This window comes from Actinia tenebrosa, unplaced genomic scaffold (assembly GCF_029948245.1).
Source record: "Actinia tenebrosa isolate PJP-AT-01 unplaced genomic scaffold, QUT_ActTen_1.0 PGA_scaffold6__47_contigs__length_16458017, whole genome shotgun sequence".
NCBI lineage: Eukaryota > Metazoa > Cnidaria > Anthozoa > Actiniaria > Actiniidae > Actinia > Actinia tenebrosa.
In genome coordinates this window covers 2,960,493-2,985,883 of record NW_028292583.1, presented here as the reverse complement: position 1 = coordinate 2,985,883, position 25,391 = coordinate 2,960,493, and the positions used below count along the sequence as shown (strand labels likewise).

The window sequence follows — 25,391 nt, the reverse complement described above, 5'->3', positions numbered from 1 at the left end:
AAATCGAAAATCGGCGATTTAGACAAATCAAGACCAAAAAACAGACTTGAAATCTGGTTAAGGTGAGCAACAAAAGAGAGTTGACTTAATAGGTCTTTACAGTTTTCCAAAAAACAGAAGCTTACATCATTTTAAACAGTTGACAGAACAACTGATTGACAAAATACAAAACAATAATGCAAAAGGCAATGCAAAAATACAAAATGGTTATCATACTTTGGAGTAATATTGGCGGTTGTTTGTAAGGTTTTGAAATTTGTGTGATTTTTAGAGGTGAAAGTCTCAGTCAGGTCTCTATAACAATAACTCTAAACATCTTTCAACAACACAAATTTAAGCTCATTTTTATAAAATACTCGCTCGAACAGCTTAATAACAGTTACATTTGGTAAAAATTTATATTTCATTTAATGATTAAATAAATTATCTGTAGAAAGATATAAAAATTATTGAATGAAAGTCTTCTTCGTTTTTGCCGATTGGACCCAGCGGATAGAAGGCGAAACAAAGCTTTTTCTTGAACGAAAAAATATAGCTGGTGTTTAAAAACAAACCGAATTGGTAAAGATTTACGAAGCTAAATAAATTGACGAATATTTGTTGTTGTAAATATGCTCTTCATGTTATATTTCTCCAGCATTACAAATAAAATTAATCTTACGATAGAAATGATAAACGGTTTTGAGAGAAAGGTCTTGATTCTCGATTCATCGAGAAAAATGCTGGTCAAAAAATAACAAAAAAAATTATATATATATATTATATATATATATATATATATACGATTGTTTGCTAAAAAAACACACCCCTGAATTCTTGAAGAAGAACACTTCTTGATCCATCTTTGACTACATGAAAGTGGTTTTTTTAATTGTTTTTGGTCTATATCAACTTGTCCTAAAGCGATTATTTTTTCTGTGCATTTGAGAGCAGCATTTGTAAGCCAGTTTTGCTTGATATCAAGCGGTTGTGTACACGCCCGGACGGACGGACGGACGTACGGACGAGAGTGACGTCAGCCCAAACATGAAAATCAACTCGACTGGGTTTACCATTTTTTCTTAGTATGGGGCTCCGCTCGCGGGCCTTCAGCCCGCGCGGGAGCTCCGCTATAAAGATTAAAAAATAAATTGAAAAAAACCTCCCTTTTTCTCTTTCGGCTCTTTTTAATAAATGCTTGATAGGACAGGAAAAAACTATTAAGTTACGACAGAATGACAATTTTGTGCAGTCTGTTAATTTCTAGATCGTTGATTAGATAAATGATAGACACATGAATCAACCGGAAAGTAATTGTCTACAATGATACCACCAAAGTGATAATTCTCTCGATTAGTATCAAAAAGCAAAGATCAAAGATAGATGGCATGCTAAGCCTTTAAGGTCACTTCTAATGTTCTGATGTCAAAAAAATCGGCAAAATCAGCTGAAGTATAAAAATGGAAACTCTGAAACATTTAAAATTAATAATATATTTTAATCTACTAAAAAACCTTTTCTAAATCGGCTTTATGTATAGGGAACTCTGCATCCATCAAATCCACGCCTGGAGCATCTGGCATATATCCAAACTAAAACATAACATATTTTTAAGTAAAACTCCTAGTCAGAGTAAAAAAATATAAGAAATGAATATAGGGATATGGACCGGCCAAACCTCCCTAATGTGGACATCAAAGGAAAGGGGCAAGTGTCCCAATTCTAAAGTTGTCGTCCTACATAATAGGAAACCTGGCTATTTGAGGAGCAAAGAGGTATGTACATTGCCCAGGAAAAACACACTGATTGCATATAATAGTATACCACATCAATGAATGATCATAAAAAATAAGCTCACCACTGTCTTTAGTCGAGGATGGAAAGCAATCAGACCATTGTTGTTTATACCAAAGGCATAAGCATTGGCTCCCATCTACAAACAAGATAAACAGTCTAAATGCTTTTTGGTGCAGATATATAAGAATAATCCAAAAAACACTTGACTATGCCTCATGCCTTTTAATCCTAGTAAAACGTTCCTGCTTGTTTATTCAACAACATTATGAGACACCTTTTTCTACCAGTAATTAAGGTGACTGCCTACTTTTGGAAAAAATATTAAACTTTTTTTAAAACTTCGATCTTCTGAATTGAAATATAGTGCTGATTCAATATCTGGAAAGAAAATTGGGTGTCCCGAGCTTGTTTTCGAGATAATCAGCATATAATGGAAGCCTACGCGCGAGCTTTTGGAGCAAAAATTGTGCCAACAGAAATAATTAGAAAAAATTAAGATTCATAAGATAATAGTTATTTGCAGACTTTATGATTGCACGAACGAAGGCTAGTCAATTATTCTACAATCATACGTGGAATATTTTCGATACATTGATTTGTCATATTTTGTAGTTTTGGTGATCTTAAAAAATCTCATAAAGTCACATGTGTTAGAATATTTAGCTTTTTCTAAAATGTTGATATAACCTAGATTTTTAGGAGTTTATTCAAATAAGCTATTAAAAAATAGAGAGTCTAGTGCAAAATTTGAGGGTTTTGCCCTGTTGAAGCTCAAAACACGCATGGTTCCTCAATAAAATCTTGTAGATTTTTCAGAGGTTTTTGAGCACGCGCACATTGTGGGCTCAAATCGAACATTCAAAAGTAGGCAGCCACCTTAATTGGTGAAAATGGCTGAAGGTGGATCACATAAAATTTCAAGTCTAGTTTCTAGATGATCAGGCGATGTGAATCGATGCATGAATCTCTAGAAAAAATGGAACAGGGAAATCAAAGAAACGATAAGAAAAAATCACTCTGTTGTTTTCGTCTGTTGAAATACATTTCCTTAGAAAATGTTGATGGAATGAAAGTTTGGGTCTCAATTTCATGTTCATGCAAACTGTCTATTGAGATGGCCAAAAGTGTTATCCCCTCATTTTTTGTTTTCACTTTTTAAATAAATGGAATGAGATGAAAACATGTAAATGGTCAATGATGCATTACCAGTGGTTGCATGAGGAATTCCCCTAGATTCTTGAGAGGTACATCAGTGCCAACCACTCCAATCAGATGGTCATAAGAGTTCTTCTGTGCTTTCTGAAAAATTAAGAGGAAAATAGAAAAGAAAGAAAATGCAAGGAATAACTGATGTAGGTTTTTTTAAAAAGAAGATATAAGAATCGTTTCTAGTGGGCAGGCGATCTCGAATTTTTTTGCTCTCAATTTAACAAAAGGGATATTCGGGATAAAATCGCATGCACAGTGTAAACAATTCTTAAACTATGAACCGGCTTATTTATTTCTAGATCATAAATCGTTATTAAATACTAGAATTAGGGAGCTTTTGACCGTGATTATTAGTAAGCTCTTTAAAATGGAAAAAAATGGCCACATTAGTTGATGCAAAAACTAAAACTCTGTACTTAATATCATCCAAACAGGGATCAATTATTAGTTTTCCTTCCCTCATTATTAAATCTAACGAAAATAAATTTGTTAAAAAGGGTGTGCAGCCTTAGATTGAACTATATATCATACTTACTGAACAATTATTGTTGACTCTGTAGAAAACTGGCATAGTGCCTGTTACCATCATGCCTAGGCCCTGTGCAATAACAAACATTAATCAGATCATTAATCACATGATTTAACAGTCAGCTATCTCTCAAACACAAAGTAACGTATACCCAACTCATTTAAGCATGCGCATGTATGAGGGTAGATGTATGCAAGCACCTATACATGCATATATGCAATGTATGTATTTGCTTGTTGGGAGGCAAATACTAGACACTATTTCTTTGGTAGTATTTGATAAATGCTTTAAATACCACATATTATTTAATACATAGATAATATTTCCAAAATCTACTTCTTTGTCTTCTTCATTCTCCCATTCCCATTGTGTGAGCAGTGAGAAAATCCCATGCTTGAGTGAGAGAACTATGGAATTGTGTCCTAGTAGAGGGAAGTAGACCTTAGAGGTATAATCTATTATCAGGACAGTGACATCCACTAACTGGTCAAGAATGTAACAGGATTCCAAAAATGATAATCTGGACAATGTGTATTTCCAGAAAATATCCATACCGCCACCACAGAAGGAATTTGTAAAAGGACCCCCACCCCCAGGAACTTCCAATTTTCTTCCATACAAACTCTGTAATTTTGCTTCTTCTCTGACACTCCTCCCCTCCAGAATTTCTAATCCCCTCTGTGGGTGGGGTATGGATATTTTCTGGAACTACACAATAGACATTTTTGGCTTCTGTCAAATGAAAACAAAACATCAAGGGAAAGAAAAAGATAAAAAGAAGAATTGCCATTTTAAAAAAGCCTGAGCTTTCTTTCTAGTAAAAATAGAAGTTTTAATTACCAAGGCATCTAGATAGACAGCACTCCAGACAGCAGAATGGCTAACATTTATTTTAGGCGCCATGGCCATGGGTCTACTTAACACCTGTATGTAGGACTAATTCAAAATATTAATAGTAATTCAATCAAAATATATAATACATATATACAAAACATTTATTTAGCAACATATATTTTTCTTAAATGGTACCTCACTAACAGAACGAACAGCTCCAATACTTTGTATACGTGAAAAAAATCCTATTGAGATAAAAAAAAAACATTATTATTAAATTTATGTCATGGTGATTATGGTGAAGTTAGATGAGGGTTGGACTGGGCTGTACTGGTAGAATGACAGGATAAAAATGTTCTTGTGGCCAACATGTAAACCCAAGTATCAACTAGAAGTTAACAATCAATTTTGAAGTATAGACAGCTAAAAAGTTGCTAACACTTTTATTATGGTTGCAGGTAAGCAGGTAATCTTAGACTAACAAAAAACGATAATCCACAGGCCTGTCTAGATAAGGATCGACTTTTATTTACATATTGTGCGATGACAACCTTAATTAGTATCCTAGGCTAGTTTTTGTTATGGATAATACCTCTGCTTTGACGAGACATTTGAAGCATTGCCGTTGTACTCTCTGCAGGAGGTCCAACTGGGTATGTAAACACACGAACCTATAGTATAAAATGAAACAACAGTCTTTAAAGCTCTTTTGTAAACTGCATGTTCACTAATAAATAAATTTTCACCAACTTGCAAAAAGGTTGTCATAGAGAAATTTAAAAATAAACTTTTAGGCTGCGATCATAATGTATGGCAAGGGGGGAGCAGGTGAAATTCAGGGGGGATGGGCAAATTTTTGTCAGAAAAATGGGGGGGATGCACAATTTTTGGAAGAAGCTAAAAGCCTCGCTTAGGGGGGATCATATTTTTTTGCATGACTTTAAGGGGGGTGGAATCATTCTGACAGACAGACATATTTTATTTGGCATTTTGCACATAGTTGCACATCAACTTAGTTCCAAATATGTTACGAGTATATACCTATGTTTATATATGCGCATAATATCTATATAAGTATAAAGCTAATGAAAAAGTTTTTAATATTTCAAGAGCTTTATATGGAAAATGTAATGTAATTAAAACCACAAATTCTAGCGCTGAATTCTAGGTTTATGTAAACCTTGTTTTATTTTACTTGCTTAGTTATGACACTGAATCTTATTTTGTAACTCTTCATAATCTCACCAGATCCAGCAGCCCCCAACCCCCCCTACTTTCCTGAGTACCTTCATATCAGAATTCAATGGCAATTCTTACCCTTTTACTGGGATTCCTTTTGGCAAACAAATCCTTCAAGTTTTTAGTTGTTCCATCACTAAAAATCATCAATGCTTGTTGACACTGGCTTCCTTTTCTAAGCTAGAAATCATTGTAGAAAACAAAATAAATGACTTTTTTAAATCACAATTTTATATACACGGCTTTCAAAAATAGCCGCCAAACTCAATTGGGACTAGGGGGAATTGAATGGAAGCAAGGTAAGTAAGGCCTCATTAGTAAACAAAGTCTACTCAGTACGATATTTTGTGTCAAAGTCATTCAGCCTTACTTCAAAAGACGCTTAAAAGAACTCGAATTGGTGAGATGAATGACTTTGATCTGAGACTGATCTGAGAGTGCCAAAGCTGAGATCTCAAACTGATCTGAGAGTGCCAAAGCTGAGATGTCACTGTTTCTCTTAAAATTATGGATTTCCAGGCCACCAGGCCAGCTTTTTAGTGACCTCATGTTGGTTTAAAATTTTAGACACACAACACATATAATAGCGACCTTTAGATACGATGACGAGTACAAGATCGAGTAAGAGTATGAGTTTAAAATTGGTCCTGTGCACGTGGTTAACACTAATTCGTAGTCAATTTCCGATTTTTTACAATCTAAGGTTCGATCTACGTACACGGTCACGACTACAAAAAGATAGTGCCTCTCTTTAAAAGTTAAACACTCGTACTCGTTCTCATACTCATCGTCGGATCTTTACAACTAATCTTTTTACACATTCTAATTGCAAATACTACATTTCAAATGTTAAGTATCCATTCAAGCAATACAAAAGCACTATGAAGACTGTAAGTAAAAGCAACATATTCCAACTAACCTTTCTTGCTTCATCAAGAAGATTAAAAGCCAAATCAACACCAACTTCCCAATGTGCCATATTCTCATCTTTTATGGTTTCAATCTGCTTTTTTGCTGCCTGAAAAAATTTTAAGCCCATCTTTTGAAACCTCCTGGGAAACAAATTTGTTGGTGATCTTTTACCCTTCTAAGCTGGTGGAATGTTTTCAATGCCATGGGAAACATCACATGATTAGAAAATGTTAAGCCCATCTTTTGAAACCTCCTTAGAAATGAATTTGTTGGCAATCCTTTTCTCTTCAAAGCCGATAGAACGTTTTCAATGCCTTGGGAAACATCACATTATTAGAAAATTACCTGTTTATTTTTCTTTGTTGCTTGAATGAGTTTCTTCTCATTATTTGTATTGCACAATAGCACCTTGGCATCTTTGTTAAACTGTTAAACAACAAACAAACACAATCAAAAAAACTTCATTAATTTAATGAAGGCTTTTCCAAGAGATCTATGAAAACTATTTTTTTTCCAAAGACATATAGGAAGATAACATTATTGGCGGAAGGGGGATAAAGGTAAAAGGTAAAGGTAATTTATTTTACTTCGATAACGTGGGGAGTGGTTGCCCAATTCTCCCGAGCCAAGGCCACGTTTAATGCACTCCAAGGTGCGCCCTCTACCCCCTCTTACTGTCAGTGCTCCTTTCTACGGGTATTTAAAGCTAATTAAAGCTACACAGAACAGGGAGAACTCGAAACAGACATGGAGTTCCTGAGGATCAAACTATGGACCTCTTACTCTGAAGGCCACGCACTAACAAAACCCTTTACCTTTTTTTTAGAGCTGATAGTAAAGTTTCACTTACCCACACTATATTAAAATAGTCATTGTCTTCAAAAGTGTCAATGAGTGCTTGAGCTGAGTATTTTGCAATTCTCATTGGAACACCACGCATGCTACCACTTGCATCTAAAATGATCACTACATCCTTTGGAGATGTAGCTCCTTGGATAAACCTATAACCAACAAACATAAAATACAGTAGTATTGAGTATCAGATAATATTTCTGCATGAAAGACTGCAGTCTAGCAGGACTTACCATGACCTACTACGTGCATCATATAAGTCTACCTGACCAGGCTCTTCTTTCCATTTGCTGCCTAAAATGCAAAGTTAAAATAAAAACATCTTTAAGCCAGGGTTTTACAATAGAAAATATATTTAGTTCATTTTAGGCAAATAATTGTTAATTATTGCCTCAAGTCTTCTAGCTTGGCACAAGTGCTTTACTAATCTTGAACCTAAACATGATGGCCAGGTTTTTTACATTAAACATTCGCTTTCTACCTGAAATTTGTTCAAGTACACAAAGAATGACAGTTATGTGTAAAATGTACCTGGATAAACACGCATAAATCCAGTATTACTTGCAAAATACTGCCATGCAATTGAAGGATCTGCCTTTTCATTCTCTGAGAATGCTTTATTTAGTTCTTTACTCCATGCAATTCCATTGAGAATATCAGCAGCTAAGTAAAAAACAAATGGTTATGATAAGGAACCCATGTAGATTTGATTTGCACTTGGCACGGTTTCTAAGAAGTCAGTGGTGACCCTTGTAAGGTGCCATCATCTCTTTTTAAATAATGTCACATTTTTCTTTCTTTAGCAACTATTCACTGTTATAGTATTGTGCGTGGGTGAAAAATCTTTTAACTTTAGGTCCTTCTCATTTTTCTTCAATATTGTACCCAGAGCCAATTATTTTCCTCTTGGTCAGTCCAGAGAAACTGATCTTGATTTGGCTTTCAGTAACTGTTGTTTACCTGTTGTTTGGATTAAGTTTATCCATGATTCGATCTAATTTAATTAATTTAATTTAATTTAATAAACTTTCACCCTAAAATAACTATTACAAAGTAGACTAAAAAAAGAAAAAAATCTTTGGGTGAGGAAAACACAACAGAGCTGGCTCATCATTGAATGCCTTCAATTCCAATGTTAGAATGCCTTAAGCTAAAAGTTAGCATTCGGACTGGCGAAAGCTATAAATTTTAATCTCATTGTGTAGTTCTAAAAATGATGTAATAATCAAATTTAGAGTAAGATTCAAAACTTAAAACAAAAAAATACTTACATCCATCATAAACATCAGTTGGAACATGAATGGTGCTTCTGTTAAATGTCACATTTTGTAAATAATATGGATTGTAATCTAGACTTATGCCAGTGGCATTGAGGTAAGAGTCAAGACTCTTTGAATTTGGATAATCTATATCTGAAAGCTAAAAAAAATGGTTTTATTAGCTAGTGAACAATGCAGAAAATTTAATACGATTATATTAAGGTGGCTGCCTACTTTTGAACGTTTGAATTGAGCCCACGATGAGCGCATGCTCAAAAACCGCTGAAAAATCTACAAGATTTTATTGAAGAACCATACACGTTTTGAGCTTCAACAGGGCAAAACCCTCAAATTTTGCATGGGACTCTCTATTTTTTTAATAGCTCATTTGAAAAGACTTCTAAAAATCTAGGTTATATCAACATTTTAGAAAAAGTTTAAATCAGTAACACATGAAAAAATAGATTTTTGTAGGGATTTTTTTTCGACTTTATGAGATTTTTTAAGAGCACCGAAACTACAAAATATGAAAAATCAATGTCTTTTTTTGTATTTTTGTCAAAAATATCCATGTATTATTGTAGAATGATTGACTAGCCTTCATTCATGCAATCATAGAGTCTGCAAATAACTATTATCTTATGAATCTTAATTTTTTTCTAATCACTTCCGGTGGCACAATTTTTACTCCAAAAGCTCGTGCGTAGTCTTCCATTAAAATGTATTATTGTAGAATGATTGACTAGCCTTCATTCATGCAATCATAGAGTCTGCAAATAACTATTATCTTATGAATCTTAATTTTTTTCTAATCACTTCCGGTGGCACAATTTTTACTCCAAAAGCTCGTGCGTAGTCTTCCATTAAAATGTATTATTGTAGAATGATTGACTAGCCTTCATTCATGCAATCATAGAGTCTGCAAATAACTATTATCTTATGAATCTTAATTTTTTTTCTAATCACTTCCGGTGGCGCAATTTTTACTCCAAAAGCTCGTGCGTAGTCTTCCATTAAAATGCTGATTATCTCGAAAACGAGCTTGGGACACCCTTTTTTCCTTTCCAGATTTGGAATCAGCATTAAATTTCAATTCGGTAAATCGAAGTTTTAAAAAAAGTTTAAATCAACTTCCAAAAGTAGGCAGTCACCTTAATTTGATAATAATAATTAATAGTAATAATAATAATGGACACTTTATTTTTAATATTTGTTGACTACATATACAATTGTAAATCTCTCTTTAAAACAGGTAATTTAATAATAATAATGATGATGACAATGATATTTTATATAGCGTCAATATCCTGGAGAGTTCAACAACGCATTACATAAAAATATGTATCAAGAGTAAGCCCTCTTAAAAAATAAGGTTTTAAGATCACGCTTAAAACACAAAATATCTCTGCATGACCTCATATGAGCAGGTAGGGTATTCCATAGTTCAGGCACAGCATTTGAGAATGCTCTTTTACCATAGGATTTAAGTTTGAAAGAACCTTTGGTTAAAAGATTGGACGATTGTGATCTCAATTGATGAGCTGGCACATACGGTTTTACCAGTTCATTAAGATATGAGGGAGCACAACCATTCATAGCCTTGAAAGTTAGTAAAAGTAACTTGTGGTCAACTTATTGTTCAACAGGCAGCCAGTGTAAGTGATAGAGAATGGGCGTTATATGATCATTTTTGTGACCACAGGATACTGAACATGCTGCTGCATTTTGAACCTGCTGAAGTTTTTGAATTAAGTGTTTTGGCATCCCAAACAACAAAGAATTACTACAGAAGTCAAGTCTTGAGGAAATGAATACATGAACTAGAGTTTCACAGGCTTCAAAAGAATATATTTACGGATTTTCCAAATGTTTCTAATGTGTAATTTACAACTGGCTCCTTGAATTAATATATGTTGTTTTAGTAAAAAATACACTGGTGATTATTGAAAATCTTGCGCGCTGATTGGTTGAGGAACTCACACTATCACACAATAATCACCTCCAGCGACAATCCAAAATAGCAGCCAGCCGCTTCATTGCTGTACCGGGAAAAAATGTGTTTTATCTTCCTTTTTTTTCTTTTTTTTTCTTTTTTTGAAAAAATCACCTGTGTATTTATACTAAAACAATTATTAACCTCAGCCTCAGTGAATATCAGAGAAATATTTCCCGCCTTCGCCTCGTGAAACATCGAGACTCTCAGGAAAACAAAACTAACTATTTCCCTTGCGACCAGATAGTATGTTTGATATAAGATAAACATAAGTAAAAATAAACTCTAAAACTTCATTAATTCTGGATTACTCCAGTCTATTTCTAAAGCAGAAGAACAATAATAACAATAATGACAATAATAATTATGATAATAACAACAATAATAATAATGCATTTGTAAATAAAGGATTTATAATAATAATCATAATAATATAATCTAGCTTTATTAATTAATATCAAATCCTATCTTCATAATAATAATGTCAGTAATAGATCTATAAACATAATATATTTTCATCAATCAAAGGCATAGGGCAAACGTCGAACTTTCCATGCACCAAGCTCATTAAAAACAATGGATATCAGGTGATAATGAGGCGGCATTCTTTGATGCAATTAAGCTCAGTCAATGGAGAGTTCGATGTTTGCCATAGGCCTAAGGGCTTTAGAATTAGAATTTAATATTATTATATTTCTAATTTATTCCTATTTGTTATTCTATTATCTTTGTTTTTTTACAACAATGTTCTTGCAATTAGGCGTAGATATTTTGCAAATACCTCAAGCTTCTTGTTCACATAGTGATTACAGTATGCATTCTCAGCTTTGTCCACAATGTTCTAAAAAAGATTATTTGAAGTTTCATTAGACAAACTGTAAATGATTTGAGCTATTTTGGTTCATGAATTTTTGGCTTACAATGGACCTTGTACTCACATGGAAGTCATATTGACTGGAACAATAGATTTTCCTTCTTGCAGCCTCACATTTAAGTGTTTGAGAATAAATTTATGCAGGTTAAACAAAGGTTTTTATTCCCGTGAGAATAATGGCTGTAGTGTGAGTAAGGCCCATAGCTAACAAAGTTAAATTTCCAAGCTTAAATTAGACATACTGCTTAATTGTTTATCTATGGATATGCCATAAAATAGAAGGAATGTATTAATTAAGCTTTCATCAGGTATTTTTAAATTAGTAAGACAAACTTTAACTACCATAGCTGGAAAGAGCATTCTAAAATAATAAAAAGTGAAGTTTGAAGCAAATTGAAGTTGAAAACTCGAGAGATGATTTTTGAAAAGTGTGATTTTTTTTGTTGAGATGCCTTCATCAAATCTTTTCATACCAAAAAAGTTCAATTTTTGAAAATAAACATCTTTGCATTCAATTTTTTTCTTTACTTACTTCAAACTTCCCAGTTTTAATCATTTGAATGTGCTCTTTCCAGCTATGGTAATTATTCTTCAATCTTGTGAGATTTGGAATTACAGGATAAAAGCTCATATAATTACAAAAAAAATAGTATGAATAATTAGTTTATAGTACTTGGGCACAGCTGGTATTCCATTCAACCTCCTAGGAAGTGTCATTTTTATTCTTGAATAGACAAAGGGATAGTGTCTTTAATCTTCTGATTTCCCAATCCCCACCCCTCCCCACTGTGCAATGTCTTATCATAAGCTATCTAACCACAACCCATATTAATGAAGACCTGGGTTATTACTAAATGAAATATTAATCCTTTTTTTTTTTCAGTTGATATCTTTTTTTAATCTCAATTATGTTTATTATGTGAAAAATAATGAAACTGGATTTGAAAAAAATCACCAACATTGAAATCTCTTTAAGAATGGCTCTAAAAACATGGGCTAGTTATGAATTCAAGCTCTAACATGGTGGTTAAACAAATATTAATTTGTTTTTATTCATTCTAAGACTAACATAATGGTCTTTAGCAAATGTAATATGTTATAGAATCCTTGTATTGCATGCACGGTCGTGAAAGACGTTACACAGAAGTTATTTCGCTGCTTGTTGTGTATTCTGAAAGATTTTTATATACGAATCAACGCCTGAAATGTCTGGGAGATTTTGAACTTTCGTTAATTTTATGAACCATAATTTATGCATATGAAAATTGATATTCTATTAGTGTCTTTTTTATTTCAACAATTTTACTGTCAAATCTTTGTCATGTTCTCCAATTAATTCTAATAAGACTGAAAAAAGCTATAATATATACAGAAGCAAAACCACTAATCCTTTAATTTCAAAAACGACCTTTAAAGGAATTTATGCGTTCTAAAGAGAAATCAAATGATTTTAATCGAAAATGTCTTTGGACAATCTCAATTTCGTGCTTTCGATTAGTCAGGTAGAAAATTGTACACAGAACTATGAATGCAGAAAAACAACAGGCCTATCGCGAGATCTAGAATAGGCTAACGACCAAGGAAAATGTCTGGTTTTCACCTATTCACTTAAATTACAGATTACAGCGAAAATTCAATACATAAAACATTAAATAGCGGCTAGTCGGTCGAAATATTTCATTATTGTAGAAAACCTAGCAAGGATACACCTGCTTTGAACGTGCAGATGAACCCCGAGTTCTGAAGAACCCTGGGAGCGTATCGTCCTGTTGCTCTTTAAAAAAATAACGACTGCTATTCGATTCAAAGTTTAAACCAAGTCTATGAGGTGTCATGTTTTTTTATGTCAGCTCAAACTATTATAATTCTTTTTGGTATCTTCATTAACTGTAGGCTTAATATGTTTAGAAAATAGTTTATGCTGTATTCTTGTGGCAGATTTAAAATTCATTCATCCCAGATACTGAATGTAGGTTCGTACCATGAATAATATGAAATAAAGTTAGACTTATTCTATTTTACACCGTTTATACAATAAGGCTTATGTACTTCAGATTTTGCAACGCTTTCTATTTTATGAACATTCGGCTGTTGGTGTCGTTACTAAGAGACCACCTTCGACGAGTTCATAAAGAAAAGACGACATCTTTCATGCAAAGTGATTCAAAATTAATCAGATCTTGGGGATGCTTCTCTAAGGGTACGTTACAAAACATTTTCATTTGAAAATCATCACAAACCTTAAGAGCGGTAATTTTCTTGTTGAAATATTTTTCAATTCGGCCTTTAGTCAAACTGAGCAGCTGCAGTCCATCTACATTTGTCGTACTCGCATTCAGCGCTTCGTAGCTCTACAAATACGAAATAAAACATTAATATACAGTGAATTAGTGTATTTCTGATACAACGATACTAACATGCTGCAGGTCGTCAGCGTGAGTGATATTTTTGGAGAAACTAAACGCCGCCTTGCCGATACTGTCAGCCCATTCCCTGACCCTACGAAATAAGAAAAACCAAAAACATCTTCAGTCGTTAAGAATATTTTCCTGTCAGTAAAACCACAACAAGATCTCAGTTTGAAATGAATATACTACATGTGGATAACTAACATTTCTCTGGTAAACTCCGATGCGGTAAAATTAATCGAGTTGATAAGTAACATGAAGCAGAAAATCCAGATATGTGTAGACGAACCAACACGTCCCCCCGCCATGATGGTTGAAGTCGTCGAGAGAAGTTGATCTTTACGGCCAACCGGAAGTGAGCGGCTTTTTATATGGTCAGCTAACCCTGTCATCGGTATACAAAAGTAGTTTTCTTTATTATTCACAATAATAATACCAATTCATTATTATTAATTATAACACTAGGTGTAGAGTAGACTCTACTATCAATTTTTGATTAAAACGAAGATGAAAAGCTATAAGCCTGTGAAAATCAAGGAACGGCTATGCAAAGATGAGTGACTATAGTACTTCAGTGCAGTACTTTATGAAATCTGGGCAACATGAAATTATGGTGCTTATTAGTTTTAGTTCAAAGAATCTTACACCTGAATATGTTTTGTTAAATTAAACTTCATGAGGCTGGGACGGTTCATTTATTATGTTTTGGGGGAGGGAGGGGGGGGGGGGGGGGGGGGGGGATGAACGCATGAAGGAGCCCCGGGGCTCGATCAGCCGGTATAAAAGTAGAAAAGCCTTCTGAGAAATTCTGATCTACTAAAGTGGAGGTTTCGATTTTTTAAATTTGCCACTTCACATATGGAGATTACAAAATGTACATACGACTCCTGTTTTGAGTTCAGTTTATGACCAAGCTTCCTTTTACTCCGTCTGCTCCTCATGCTCATTCTCTGTGGACTCTGCACAGGTCTGCAGGCAGAGGCTGTAGCTTGTTCAGTGGTAATATAACGACAGCTCAGTTTTGCCAATTATTGCATGTTCACTTTTTGGTTCCGTCATCAGCTTTCATTGGTACGGTGTCGATAAGAAAACGCAAAGCAAAATGATACTAAGTCTTCGTAAAGAGAAAAATAGGGAAAAAAGAAAAGAAAAGAAAAGAAAAGACTAAGAAAAGAAAAGCCGAAGAAATAACCCTGGTTGCATGGTAGAGCACAACACATCAAAAGAAGAAAAAAATCAATTTACTGACCCGTTCGGCCAACCATGCCACAGATCACCGAGCAAAATGCAAAGGTTGCACTATAACGAGGTACGTTCGGGGCTCGATCTGAACTGATTTTAATAAATAGTTTTAATTAATATTGTTATGATACACTCAACAAAATTACTCGAATTTGGAACTTATAGATACTTTTGATGTTTTGAAAGTCCTAAATTCTAAATTCAACGGAATATAAGTAGATTGATGGATATGTTTCGCGCGAAGCCGTAAAAAAAGAATGTAAAGTTATTAATGTATTTATTTATTTTAAATTCGGTTGCCTGCAATTTTCCCGAGACAGAGGCTCATGTATAAAGCGCTATCATTGCTCTTCTTTGCGGGTATTTTCAAAATAAAAAGATAATCAAAATATAATAAAATATGATAAAAATAATACTTTTAAAGAATCTTCAAAGACAAAGAGCTAAAGCTACACAGAACAGAGATCTAGAGAGGTCGAAACAGACGTGGAAATCCTAAGGATTGAACACTGCGGTCTCTTTTTCATTATCACAGTCATTAGTAGAAAATCCGCTACAGTAAAATCATAGTTGTCACGAAAATAACATGAAATAGCCGTAAATGTGATATCTAAAATTAGTCGGTAAACCGTAATGCATTGACCACACATTCTTTATAACACAGTATTCCGCTACGTGCACAGGCAAATATTTAATAAATGATTTAGGGAACGCAGAATGTCATTCACATTACTCATGCAGAAAAGCAGCCGGTTGTAAGACTCGTGCTTTTATTTATCGTCAAATACTCCAGATAACCAGAGAAGGATTTATCTCTGGAAAGATCGAAATCTCTCAGGAAGATAAATCAATCTAGTAGAGACGGGGGATATATTAGTCTCCTACGCAGACTTCTAGGAGAGTAAGCGTTGCGTGACGAAGCTATTAGCGGCTGTGTAGGAGACTAGTTATATATCACATAGGCCTCGGAAGGGGTGGGGCAGGGGGCCCACTTTTTCGATCCCTTTATCCATACTAGTCCCTTATATTTTCCAATGTTAGCACCCCCCTTTTTTTTAAGTTGCGCCGTGGATCATCATCATCGTTAATCCCACCATCTCCATCCATTCAGTATTAACGTTCATGATGGCTTTTATACTTCACTTTTGCAAATCCTCCCCAATTCTGTGAAACTTCGCACTGTGGGAATGGCCAAGCCAATCACGTGTGTGCTACAATGTGACATGAACAGAGTAATTATACTTAGTATTTGCCCTGAAACCAATAATATGTGGTTTAGATTTTAATGCTATTTATGTTTTTGTTTTCGACATGTCCCCTAGAATCTAAATTATTTTGGTAGCGGATAACATAAATATTTGAAATAGAATGAGATAAAGTTAGAACATGAGGAGAGTAATGACCGAGATGAAAGGCTCGTGCGAAGGGAACTCTGAATTCATATTTTCTATCGGTTGATAACATCGGGCTTTCAGTAATGACCAAGAAACCGAAATATTCGGGCAACGAACGGAGAACGCTTTTTACAAATGGTTTTCTGTGCCTTGGGTGGAGGCGTGGCACTAATGAAAAAATTTCATCTTTTGAGTCTAGATATTTATTAGTCATCTTAACATTAATTTTGCCATCTGACTCGAGTTCAAGTGGAGAGAACTTGACAGAAATGTGGTCAAAAATCTAGATATGCATAAAATTAAGGCAACAGCGTCAGGTGTCACTCTCTAAATATATTTTTCACCCAATTTTACACATGCAATTCATCAATAAATTTTCCGAATCAGGATCTAAAGGATGATTGCCTCCGAAAGTTATGTTTTTGATTGCCAAAAATACATGAGATCCAGCTATGGTAGGTAAGATAAGGTCAAGCACGTGGAGAGACCTTAAAGGACAGACAGTACTCCGAATTCTTGTTATTTTAGTTTGCTTTACTGACTTTACTTGTCTCCTCCAAAAACTTTTTGCAAACGCAAAGTCCAAACTGGCTCTCTCAATTTCAATGAAAACCAGTTCCATCGAGCTCCTTGTAAGGTCACTAATAATCTACTCCTTCTTGGATAGCACTCTGAAGCAGCCAATACGCTAAAGACTTCAAGGTATCGCCCTTCAGGTCTTTATTTACAACAACAAAATACCATCAGGAGCAACCCGTCCACACTAATACGTTTTGAATATCTCCCTTTTCATCTTCTCAAAAAATGAAAACATAAATTAGCGTTAAATCCATTTGTCCGAACTGATCCCAAGGAAACACATACAACAAGGTATTGCCCCCCCCCCCCCTCCCCCATACAGAACGCCAGCGACCAAAACCATGACAAGACCAAGCTTTACCTTTTTATCACAGATGTTTTATTTATATGTTGATTTACAGTAATTGATACTACTAATATCACAAAAACTGTGAAATAGGCCCGAGTTTTCTTATGACGTTCACTTTTGTACGATTGCCCAAACATTCCACGTCTACAAGTATGTGGTAGAGATGGAGCCAAAATGGATACTAAAGACTACTGGACGGGGAGGGGGCGTGGAGAATCATACAAAAATGGGTGTGGCTGTCCTAAGAATACTCGGGCCTATCCACAGTTCGGCGATTTTCATAGTATCACAATCCAGCTGTTTTCTCCGACCGGGGGACAACACAGCGACAACAAGTACATTTAATTTAAAATGTTAATTTGAACTATAGATATATTTTAGAAAAGCCATAATAAGTCGTCATTTCTTGAGTTCAAAAACTAATTATGCTTGTCTTTATCCTTGCTTTTCTTTTTCTTCTTCTTCTTCGTTTTCTTCCCGGTACACACTTCACAATACCAGTCTCCTCCAGGGTCGTCGTTGATACCAACACATGCTCTGTTAACGACAATCATTTACCATGCAAATTAAGAAAATGCACATGTTTATTTTGGTATCAGGTTCTGAAGTGATTCCAAGACATGTAAATATGTTTTGAGATGTTACGTTCTTATCTCTTTTGGTTACAATTAATATTTGTTTTTACATCAGGGTTACAAGGGTTGGACCATCATTAGCGCCATTATGAATTTCACAGGCGGAATAGCTAAGGTGGTTTTAACCTAAAGTAGAGGACTTTGAGTTCTATTAAGACTTTACTTCCCCTATAGCAAATCAGTACAACAAACAGACTTACCCATGATACCATCTATCACAGGAATCACATCCAATCATAAAACTCCCATCATCAGCTAGTCCACAGGTGGGGCAGTAATAGATTTGCTGTGAGGAGAAAAATAGACTTAATATGCTTGTTATAAAAGAGAAAGATTTTACTTGTTCTTATTTCATGAATGTCCTCTACATATACAATTCATTGGCTTCTATTGACTTTGAGGGAAAAGAGTTAGGATTCGAGTTAGAATTCGAGTTTTAGGATTCGAGTTTTCGGAATCGGGATCTAATCTCGATTTTTAGTGCTTTGCATGTTTCCGCTGACCATTAGCCACCCCTTTCTAATTCCAGCTATTCTATTTCACCAAATGGTGAAATTTTTTAAAAACTGAAATATTTAAACTTTGTATCGCAAACAAAAAAAGAAAAAATTCTGTAAGAGGGAATTCGTAAAAATCAATAAAATTTATTTGGAATAGTTCCCTCTTACAGAATTTTTTCTTTTTTTTCTTTTGTCAAAAAGAAGATTACGATACAAAGTTTAAATATTCCGGTTTTTAAAAAATTTTACCATTTGGTTCCTGAATTATGATTTTTTAAATAAACATTTTTGATGAAATGCCAAGGGTTCTGATGTTGTCATAGCAACGTCTTACGTCATTTTTTTCATGTTCATTGTGATGTTTGGTTTATGGTCTTTGGCTTTACAGGTTTACTTGCTGTCATATTATAGCCATAATATTTTTTTAGTTCATAATGTGAAGGCACAAAACACTTTCCAGCCTCCTTAAGGTATTTTTAAAACGGGATGCCAAACCTGTTAGAGTATTAATCAAATGCGTAGTAATGATTTCTTCATTAAACATATAATTGACATCAGATCTAATTTAGCTCCAGCCTCTGGCCCAACACTGTTCAACGACGGCACTACCCTTCATCAGGACCACCAGTTTGCAAACTTCACTCTTCCCTCACTTAAACAGATACAAGATAAAACCTATAAAACGTGTCCATTGGATCCGATTCCTACAACTATAGTAAAGACCTACTCTTCCATCCTGACTCCTGTAATGGCTGACATAGTGACCACCTAATTGTCAATTGGCAAATTTCCATCTTCCATCAAGAAATCAATAATTCATCCAAAACTCAAAAAACCTGACATCAATAAAGATTTGCTGAAGAACTACAGACCTCTAGCCAACATTCTATTCTTGGCCAAAGTAATTGAGAAATCTGTTACCATGCAGACATATACCTATAGATCTGAACAATGCCAATCTATTTCCCACTTTCAATTGGCCTATAGACGATTCCACTCTACTGAAACTGCTCTTCTATGAATAACTAATGACATTCTATTAACACTCGACTCTGGCTCTGACGCATTAGTTGGTGTTTTTGGATCTGTCAGCAACCTTTAACACACTCTACCACAAAATACTACTGAAACGCTTGGAAACCTATTTTGGTTTCATTGTAACTGTCTTGGAATGGTACTCATCATATCTTACAGGAAGAACACACTGAATCAGTCATGATCCAGTCATCATCCTCATCTCCAAGACACCTGGACTTCGGAGTCCCACAAGGATCTATATTAGGATGTTTACAATATACATAGCTCCTCTTCAAGATGTAATGGCGTAAACTACATGTTCTATGTTGATGACAACCAACTGTATATGTCAGTGAACCCTAATGGCAACATGAAAACATCGCTAAATACTCTCCAGGGAGGGGGGAGGCGGACGGGAAAGAGAGAGAGTCCCTAGTCCATCTCGGAAAGCCCAAGCCCAAGCCCCACCCCCCCCCCCCCAAAGCTCCCCAGGAGGCCTGATACTAAGGCTAGTAAATACCTTCCTACAGATGCAATCAAACGCCTCGTTACATCATTAGTTTTATCCCGACTTGACTTTTCGAACAGTTTACTCTATGGCCTCCCAAAGTACCAGATCGAGAAGTTACAGAGAATTCAGAATTCAGCAGCATGCCTGGTATACATATACAACCTGTCTTTAAAATTCTTCATTGGCTCCCTGTCGCATCACGAGTTCCTTAATGTCACTTATAAAATCTTTAATGGTATCGCTCCACACTACCTTAGTATCATCATTAATACAAAGACACATTCCTCAACTCGTCCTCCGTTCATCATATGACTGTCTCCTCACTCTGCCTAAACACCCCAGCCATCGTTCTCTTACTCACAGCGCACCAAAACTAATGAACAAACTACATACTGAAAGACATTAGACTTGTTGAAACACTAGGAATTTTTAAAACAAAACTAAATGCATTTTTTTAAAGAAACTTTTCAAACGGATTTGTGATCAACTCCACGTACTAAAAACATTATATTCCATGAACATTATATTTTCTATTTTATAATCTAAATTTCTATATACATTTATACATTTATTTATTGTAAACGCATAGTTTTTTATATGTGTATAAAAACATTCTTTATCATCATCATCATCATCATCATCATCATCATCATCATCATCATCATCATCATACGTATTTTGTTAACAATCATGATATTGATTTGTCTGACTAGACACCCTAACCAGGCTCACCCTTGAGCAGAACTGACCAATCAGGGAGCATGTGAATATGATCATCTGATTGCCTGATATTATTTAGCCTCCTTTGCAGACGTTATTTGTGTTGCGCTGTTATCCTTCCCCACTAACGTTTAGTGGGTAGGGATAACATACCGATACAAATAACATCTGTATCTAGTTGGGTTACTCCAAGAAAGAGATTCCAAGATATTTTTAAGCCTTTAAAATATTCAGATATATATTTCAATTTTGCACATGTTGTAGAAAAGACTTAGACTTCCTTGGACTTAGACTTAGAACATAGATCCACCGGATATTAAAAACTTGATGACACTATGTTTGACAGAGGTATTTGGACCCAAGCAAGGAGGAAGGTGGTGGGGAGAACATGTGTGAAAAATGATTAAAGAAAAATGATAAGAAAGAAAAGAAAAGACATAGATAAATAATGATGAATATGCAAATTGTTCCGCAGCCTCAATTCCAAAACTAGTCCTGAAACTTGAATCCTAAAACTTGATTCCTAAAACTCGAATCTGAACTCGGAAAATAGGCACCCTCACTTTGCATGAACATGAAACTTTGACATCCTTAACTGCACTATACTATTTATGAATATTTTTGGGTTCATGCAAAGAACTGTCAAAATTGCTAATTAGGTTACCAAACAAACCCTACTGTTCCTGCCCCCTCCCCGATAAAAAATGGAAGGTCCCTTAGCCAAAACAAAAATGAATAGTAAGCCATAAGAAAGAAGCGACTTAAATTATATATGAAAAACATCAAAATTATTATCAGGAAATATGCAGTCATGCAACAATACTAAAAGAGGCCACTGTGGGTTGTGTAACATAGTTGGCCAAACTCCTCACCCCTCCCTGATAAAAAATTAACAGTCCCTTAGCAAAGCAACAATGAAAAGTGCTTCATAAGAAAGAAGTGACTTACATGTAAGATGTACATCAAAAACATCAAAATATAATATTATGAGGTTCTGTAGCGAGACTAAAAGCTGAGGTTATGGGATGCACAACAGTTCATGGCCTGTACTTACCACTGTGGTGGAGAGAGTCTCTGTGATTACTGTTCTAGGTACCTCCTCTTTAGTTTTAGCTAACAATGGTCCAGTAGTTGCACTAGTTGTTGGCACTATACTGTCAAATGTCTCCTGGGTTATGGTATGAGGCACTGGTTGTGGGTTTACTGGTTGAGAAGGCACACTATGAAAAGGTAGAGGATGAGACTTCTTGCTTGCTGTAATTTCACTGCTAGAATAAACAAATTATACTAGATATTAGAAAATGAAAGGTTTTGAATTAATATCAAAAACATTCACAGAAAAATTGCATATGATATGAAGTATTTTTTTAAATCCTGTTTTGTTTTTGTACCAACTTTTTTGGAATGTTGTTTATGCCAATATTCAGAAAATTGTACTTTTTCCTAACAAAATGACGAGAAGTAATATATTACATGATTTATCTTAGTTATTCGGAGTAGTGATTACCATATATTTTCATATACTGTAAATTAATTTTATTAAACTGTTGTAAAAAATGATAGTAATTTCAGATTCATTTAAATTTATTCAGTATAAACTATTCCAACTTACAGTTTTGGCCCTGCATCAGTAGATATGGTACTTGTGGATGATGGATTCTCTAATTTTAGCTTGATAGTTGGAATAGGTGTCGCAGATGAAGAAGATATGCTAAACTCTGAACTAGTTGCTTCTTTCACCTAAAGTAATGATTTTAAAAGATTTTATGAGACATGTAATGCAAACATTTATCCCTAGCAAATTTTCCAGGCTGATAATGGTTTGAATTTACAAAATAACAAGATATTAGTTCATAGACCTTTATGATAGAGTACTAGCTCAAGTATAGCTTTGGTATATGCCTATTTCAAAAAACCATTGTCGGTCGAAGATGCAAAACATGAGACAATTCCCTAGTGCAGTTCATCACTCAAAGGTGGTGAGATATATACATATTATAATCTTAAATTATAATCTCACATGCACCTTTTAATACCTTTTTCTGTTTGCTTTTATCCCTATCCTTCTCCTTGCGCTTCTTTTTCTTTTTCTTGATAGTGTCCATGACCATGCTTGCACCTTGCATGTCACTAAGCATCTGGGTTGAGCTGACGGATGCTGCTGGAAAACTTCCTTTAGGTTGGGACTCTAGAGCAGTACTGTCTATTATCCCTGGCAATACTTTCTTCTTTTTCTTTTTCTTTGGTTTTGGCTCATTCTCTCTCAAGGCATCCTTCTCAGTTGTTGCTTTTCTTTTAACTCCTTTTTTCTTTTCTGGATTCAAAACAGAAGCTTCTAAAGGCATTTCTGATACTGAATATTCTGAAAGCTGATTTTTTTCATGTTTTAGGGGTTTAATTATTAACTTCGGCATGGTTTGAGTAACAATTCTGGCAACATCAGTATCTTCCTTATGTGGTAAGACAGGAAGTGGGAGAGGTGGTGAAAAAGGTGTTGCCTCCTTTTTTACTGGCTTGGATTTCTTTTTACTTGCTGGAGATAGAACTTTGGGTGTATAAGCAGTTGACTTTAGAGACTTTTCTTGTGGCTTTGACTTCTTTTTAGGAGAAGGCTTTACTGGTGTCTTTTTAGGAGAAACATTTTTTCCTTTAACTGGAGATGCAGTAGGTTTTGGTTTAGCCTTTGATTTAGCAGAAGTTTTCTTGGGTGAAATTGTTATCCCAGGTGTTGTTTGAGCATGCTTTTTATTCATCAACTCTGGGGACCCGAGTAATAGCTTATCTTTTGAAGGATTTTCTGTCTTTTTGCTTGATTTTTTCTTTGTACTGGAAAGAGTTTTAGGTGATGGCGGATTTGGTGTTGACGTGAATGTGAACACAGTGTTTTCATTCCTTTTATCATCTGGCTCAATTGCTACAAAGTCTGGAGAAGGTGAAGGTGACGGTGACTGAGAATTTTTTTCCTGCAAGACTTGAAGGATATCAAGTTTATTTTCTTTATTCTGTTTGTTGAATGGACTTTCCAGTCTTCTCCTCTTTGCTTCACTTTCAAATTCAACAGAGGGGTTAGCAGTTCTTTTGTCTTCTCCATTTTCAGTTAACTGGTTTTCTGTTTCTTGACCAACAGTTTTTATTTCACTTCTAAGATATGATTTTGTGGAATCTGAAGAGTGCTCTAAGCCTTGGATTTCAGCTGCATCTCTTTCTCCTTCATCTATGATAGACAAGTAAAATGCATAATAGTTATCATCAATGTTTACCTGTGTTTAACAATACCAATAACAGGGGCTTTGCACCATCACATGATAGCAGCCATGACAGGTAGGAACAATTGGATCTGACCAAATCTGGTTTACATGAGAAATAATTTAGTTTCCTAGGGGGAAAAGACTATTGTTGTGCATCCTTTCTTGGCGGAAGCCTCTATACAGTCTATTCATCTGACATCATTTCCAAAACTGAGATCTATATTGATCTATCAGAATTGTATGCATCCACAATGATAATGGGAACAAATTCACTCCAGGATGTTCAGGGTTAAAAAGCAAGAATCAATGAATTCTGTAAGTGGTTAAATAATGCACTGCAAACAGAAGGAAGTGTATGCTGTGTTCATATAGAACAGACTGTCTTTGGTTGTGTGAAGGAAAAGAATGTCATACAGATGTGTAAAATCTGTATCAATCCTAGAGAATCACTATAAAGTACTTATAAAACAAACATGACAGTACACAAAAGCAATACACGACCTTCATTTTGTTGCAAAGCTTTGATGAGGGGTGGCAAGTGCTCATGATAGAACTCAGGCCGATCTACTATCTCTTCTTTATGTGGGTGATGAAGAACGTTAGGCTTTGGCATTGGAAACCGTGGCAACTGATAACTAAAGGGTACTTGGTCTACCTGGCTGACAAAGTCCTCTAACTCATGTACAAGCACCCCTGTATCATTAAAAGCAAGTCCCAAATCTTCCAAGTTTGGCTCAGTATGGCAATCTGAAAAATAAGTAATTAGGACCAGAAATTGAACAAAAGACATATATATATATATATATATATTAATGGTATTGGTTAATGAAGGTGTTAGGTATTGATAAACTAGATTCAAAATCCTTAATTAAAAAAATTAAAGCTGCTTACAATGTATCCATGCGTCTTAAACCCAAGGAAAATGTAATATTCAGCTCTTCTTGTCGTGAAAAAGGATACTTACAAAGTTGTGAGTAACCATAAGCACATTTGGCAATCTCTTGCATGTATTTTTGCAGTACATCTGTAAGCAAGTCATGAGTCGATTTGTGCAGGGCATCCCATCCCATTGACTGGCATATCTGAGCAACTGCCAAGCGAAGAGCTCCGTTATTCAATTCATCACTCATGGCTACTATCGAAAAACGTTTTCACATAAAACTTTAAAAAGAAGTCATGTCTTAAGAATATATTTTTAGGGGTTTAAAACAGTTGAAAACTCGATAGTAATGGTACAATGTTTTCAAAATGGCGGACCACTGGACCACAAAGGTTTTAATACTAGAACCCAGGCTCTGCGCTCTCAATGTT

At 34.9% G+C, this 25,391-nt stretch overlaps 2 protein-coding genes across 2 annotated transcripts; both read right to left on the bottom strand.

Moving 5' to 3' along the window:
• Positions 1-1,484: 1,484 nt before the first annotated feature.
• On the bottom strand, positions 1,485-14,236 carry LOC148905849 (voltage-dependent calcium channel subunit alpha-2/delta-3-like). Its single transcript, XM_089038896.1, has 18 exons — positions 14,090-14,236; positions 13,895-13,976; positions 13,718-13,828; positions 11,385-11,444; positions 8,623-8,770; positions 7,883-8,014; positions 7,585-7,645; positions 7,350-7,500; positions 6,845-6,925; positions 6,507-6,605; positions 5,666-5,767; positions 4,941-5,019; positions 4,544-4,593; positions 4,355-4,450; positions 3,521-3,583; positions 2,983-3,075; positions 1,838-1,912; positions 1,485-1,571 (listed from the first exon to the last, which is right to left on the bottom strand). Exons 1-18 carry the CDS (start codon positions 14,191-14,193, stop codon positions 1,485-1,487), a joined length of 1,674 nt encoding a protein of 557 aa, XP_088895022.1. The 5' UTR covers positions 14,194-14,236.
• Positions 14,237-17,456: 3,220 nt separating this feature from the next.
• Positions 17,457-25,340, bottom strand: LOC116306741 (uncharacterized). The gene is made up of 7 exons (XM_031716833.2): positions 25,045-25,340; positions 24,582-24,827; positions 22,869-24,046; positions 22,445-22,572; positions 21,887-22,100; positions 18,285-18,370; positions 17,457-17,986 (listed from the first exon to the last, which is right to left on the bottom strand). Exons 1-7 carry the CDS (start codon positions 25,208-25,210, stop codon positions 17,869-17,871), a joined length of 2,136 nt encoding a protein of 711 aa, XP_031572693.1. The 5' UTR covers positions 25,211-25,340; the 3' UTR covers positions 17,457-17,868.
• Positions 25,341-25,391: the final 51 nt, after the last annotated feature.

What these genes read in the sequence shown, in the direction of transcription:
- LOC148905849 (XM_089038896.1), bottom strand. Translation starts at nt 14,193, where the DNA reads ATGGCGGGGGGACGTGTTGGTTCGTCTACACATATCTGGATTTTCTGC. An exon ending in ATTTATGCGTGTTTATCCAG is followed by an intron (nt 7,646 to 7,882) that starts GTACATTTTACA and finishes TTTGCATTTTAG; the next exon opens with GCAGCAAATGGAAAGAAGAG. An exon ending in AAAGGAATCCCAGTAAAAGG is followed by an intron (nt 5,020 to 5,665) that starts GTAAGAATTGCC and finishes TTTATACTATAG; the next exon opens with GTTCGTGTGTTTACATACCC.
- LOC116306741 (XM_031716833.2), bottom strand. Translation starts at nt 25,210, where the DNA reads ATGAGTGATGAATTGAATAACGGAGCTCTTCGCTTGGCAGTTGCTCAG. An exon ending in TTATGGTTACTCACAACTTT is followed by an intron (nt 24,828 to 25,044) that starts GTAAGTATCCTT and finishes CTTATTTTTCAG; the next exon opens with ATTGCCATACTGAGCCAAAC. An exon ending in TGTGATAGATGGTATCATGG is followed by an intron (nt 17,987 to 18,284) that starts GTAAGTCTGTTT and finishes TGTCGTTAACAG; the next exon opens with AGCATGTGTTGGTATCAACG.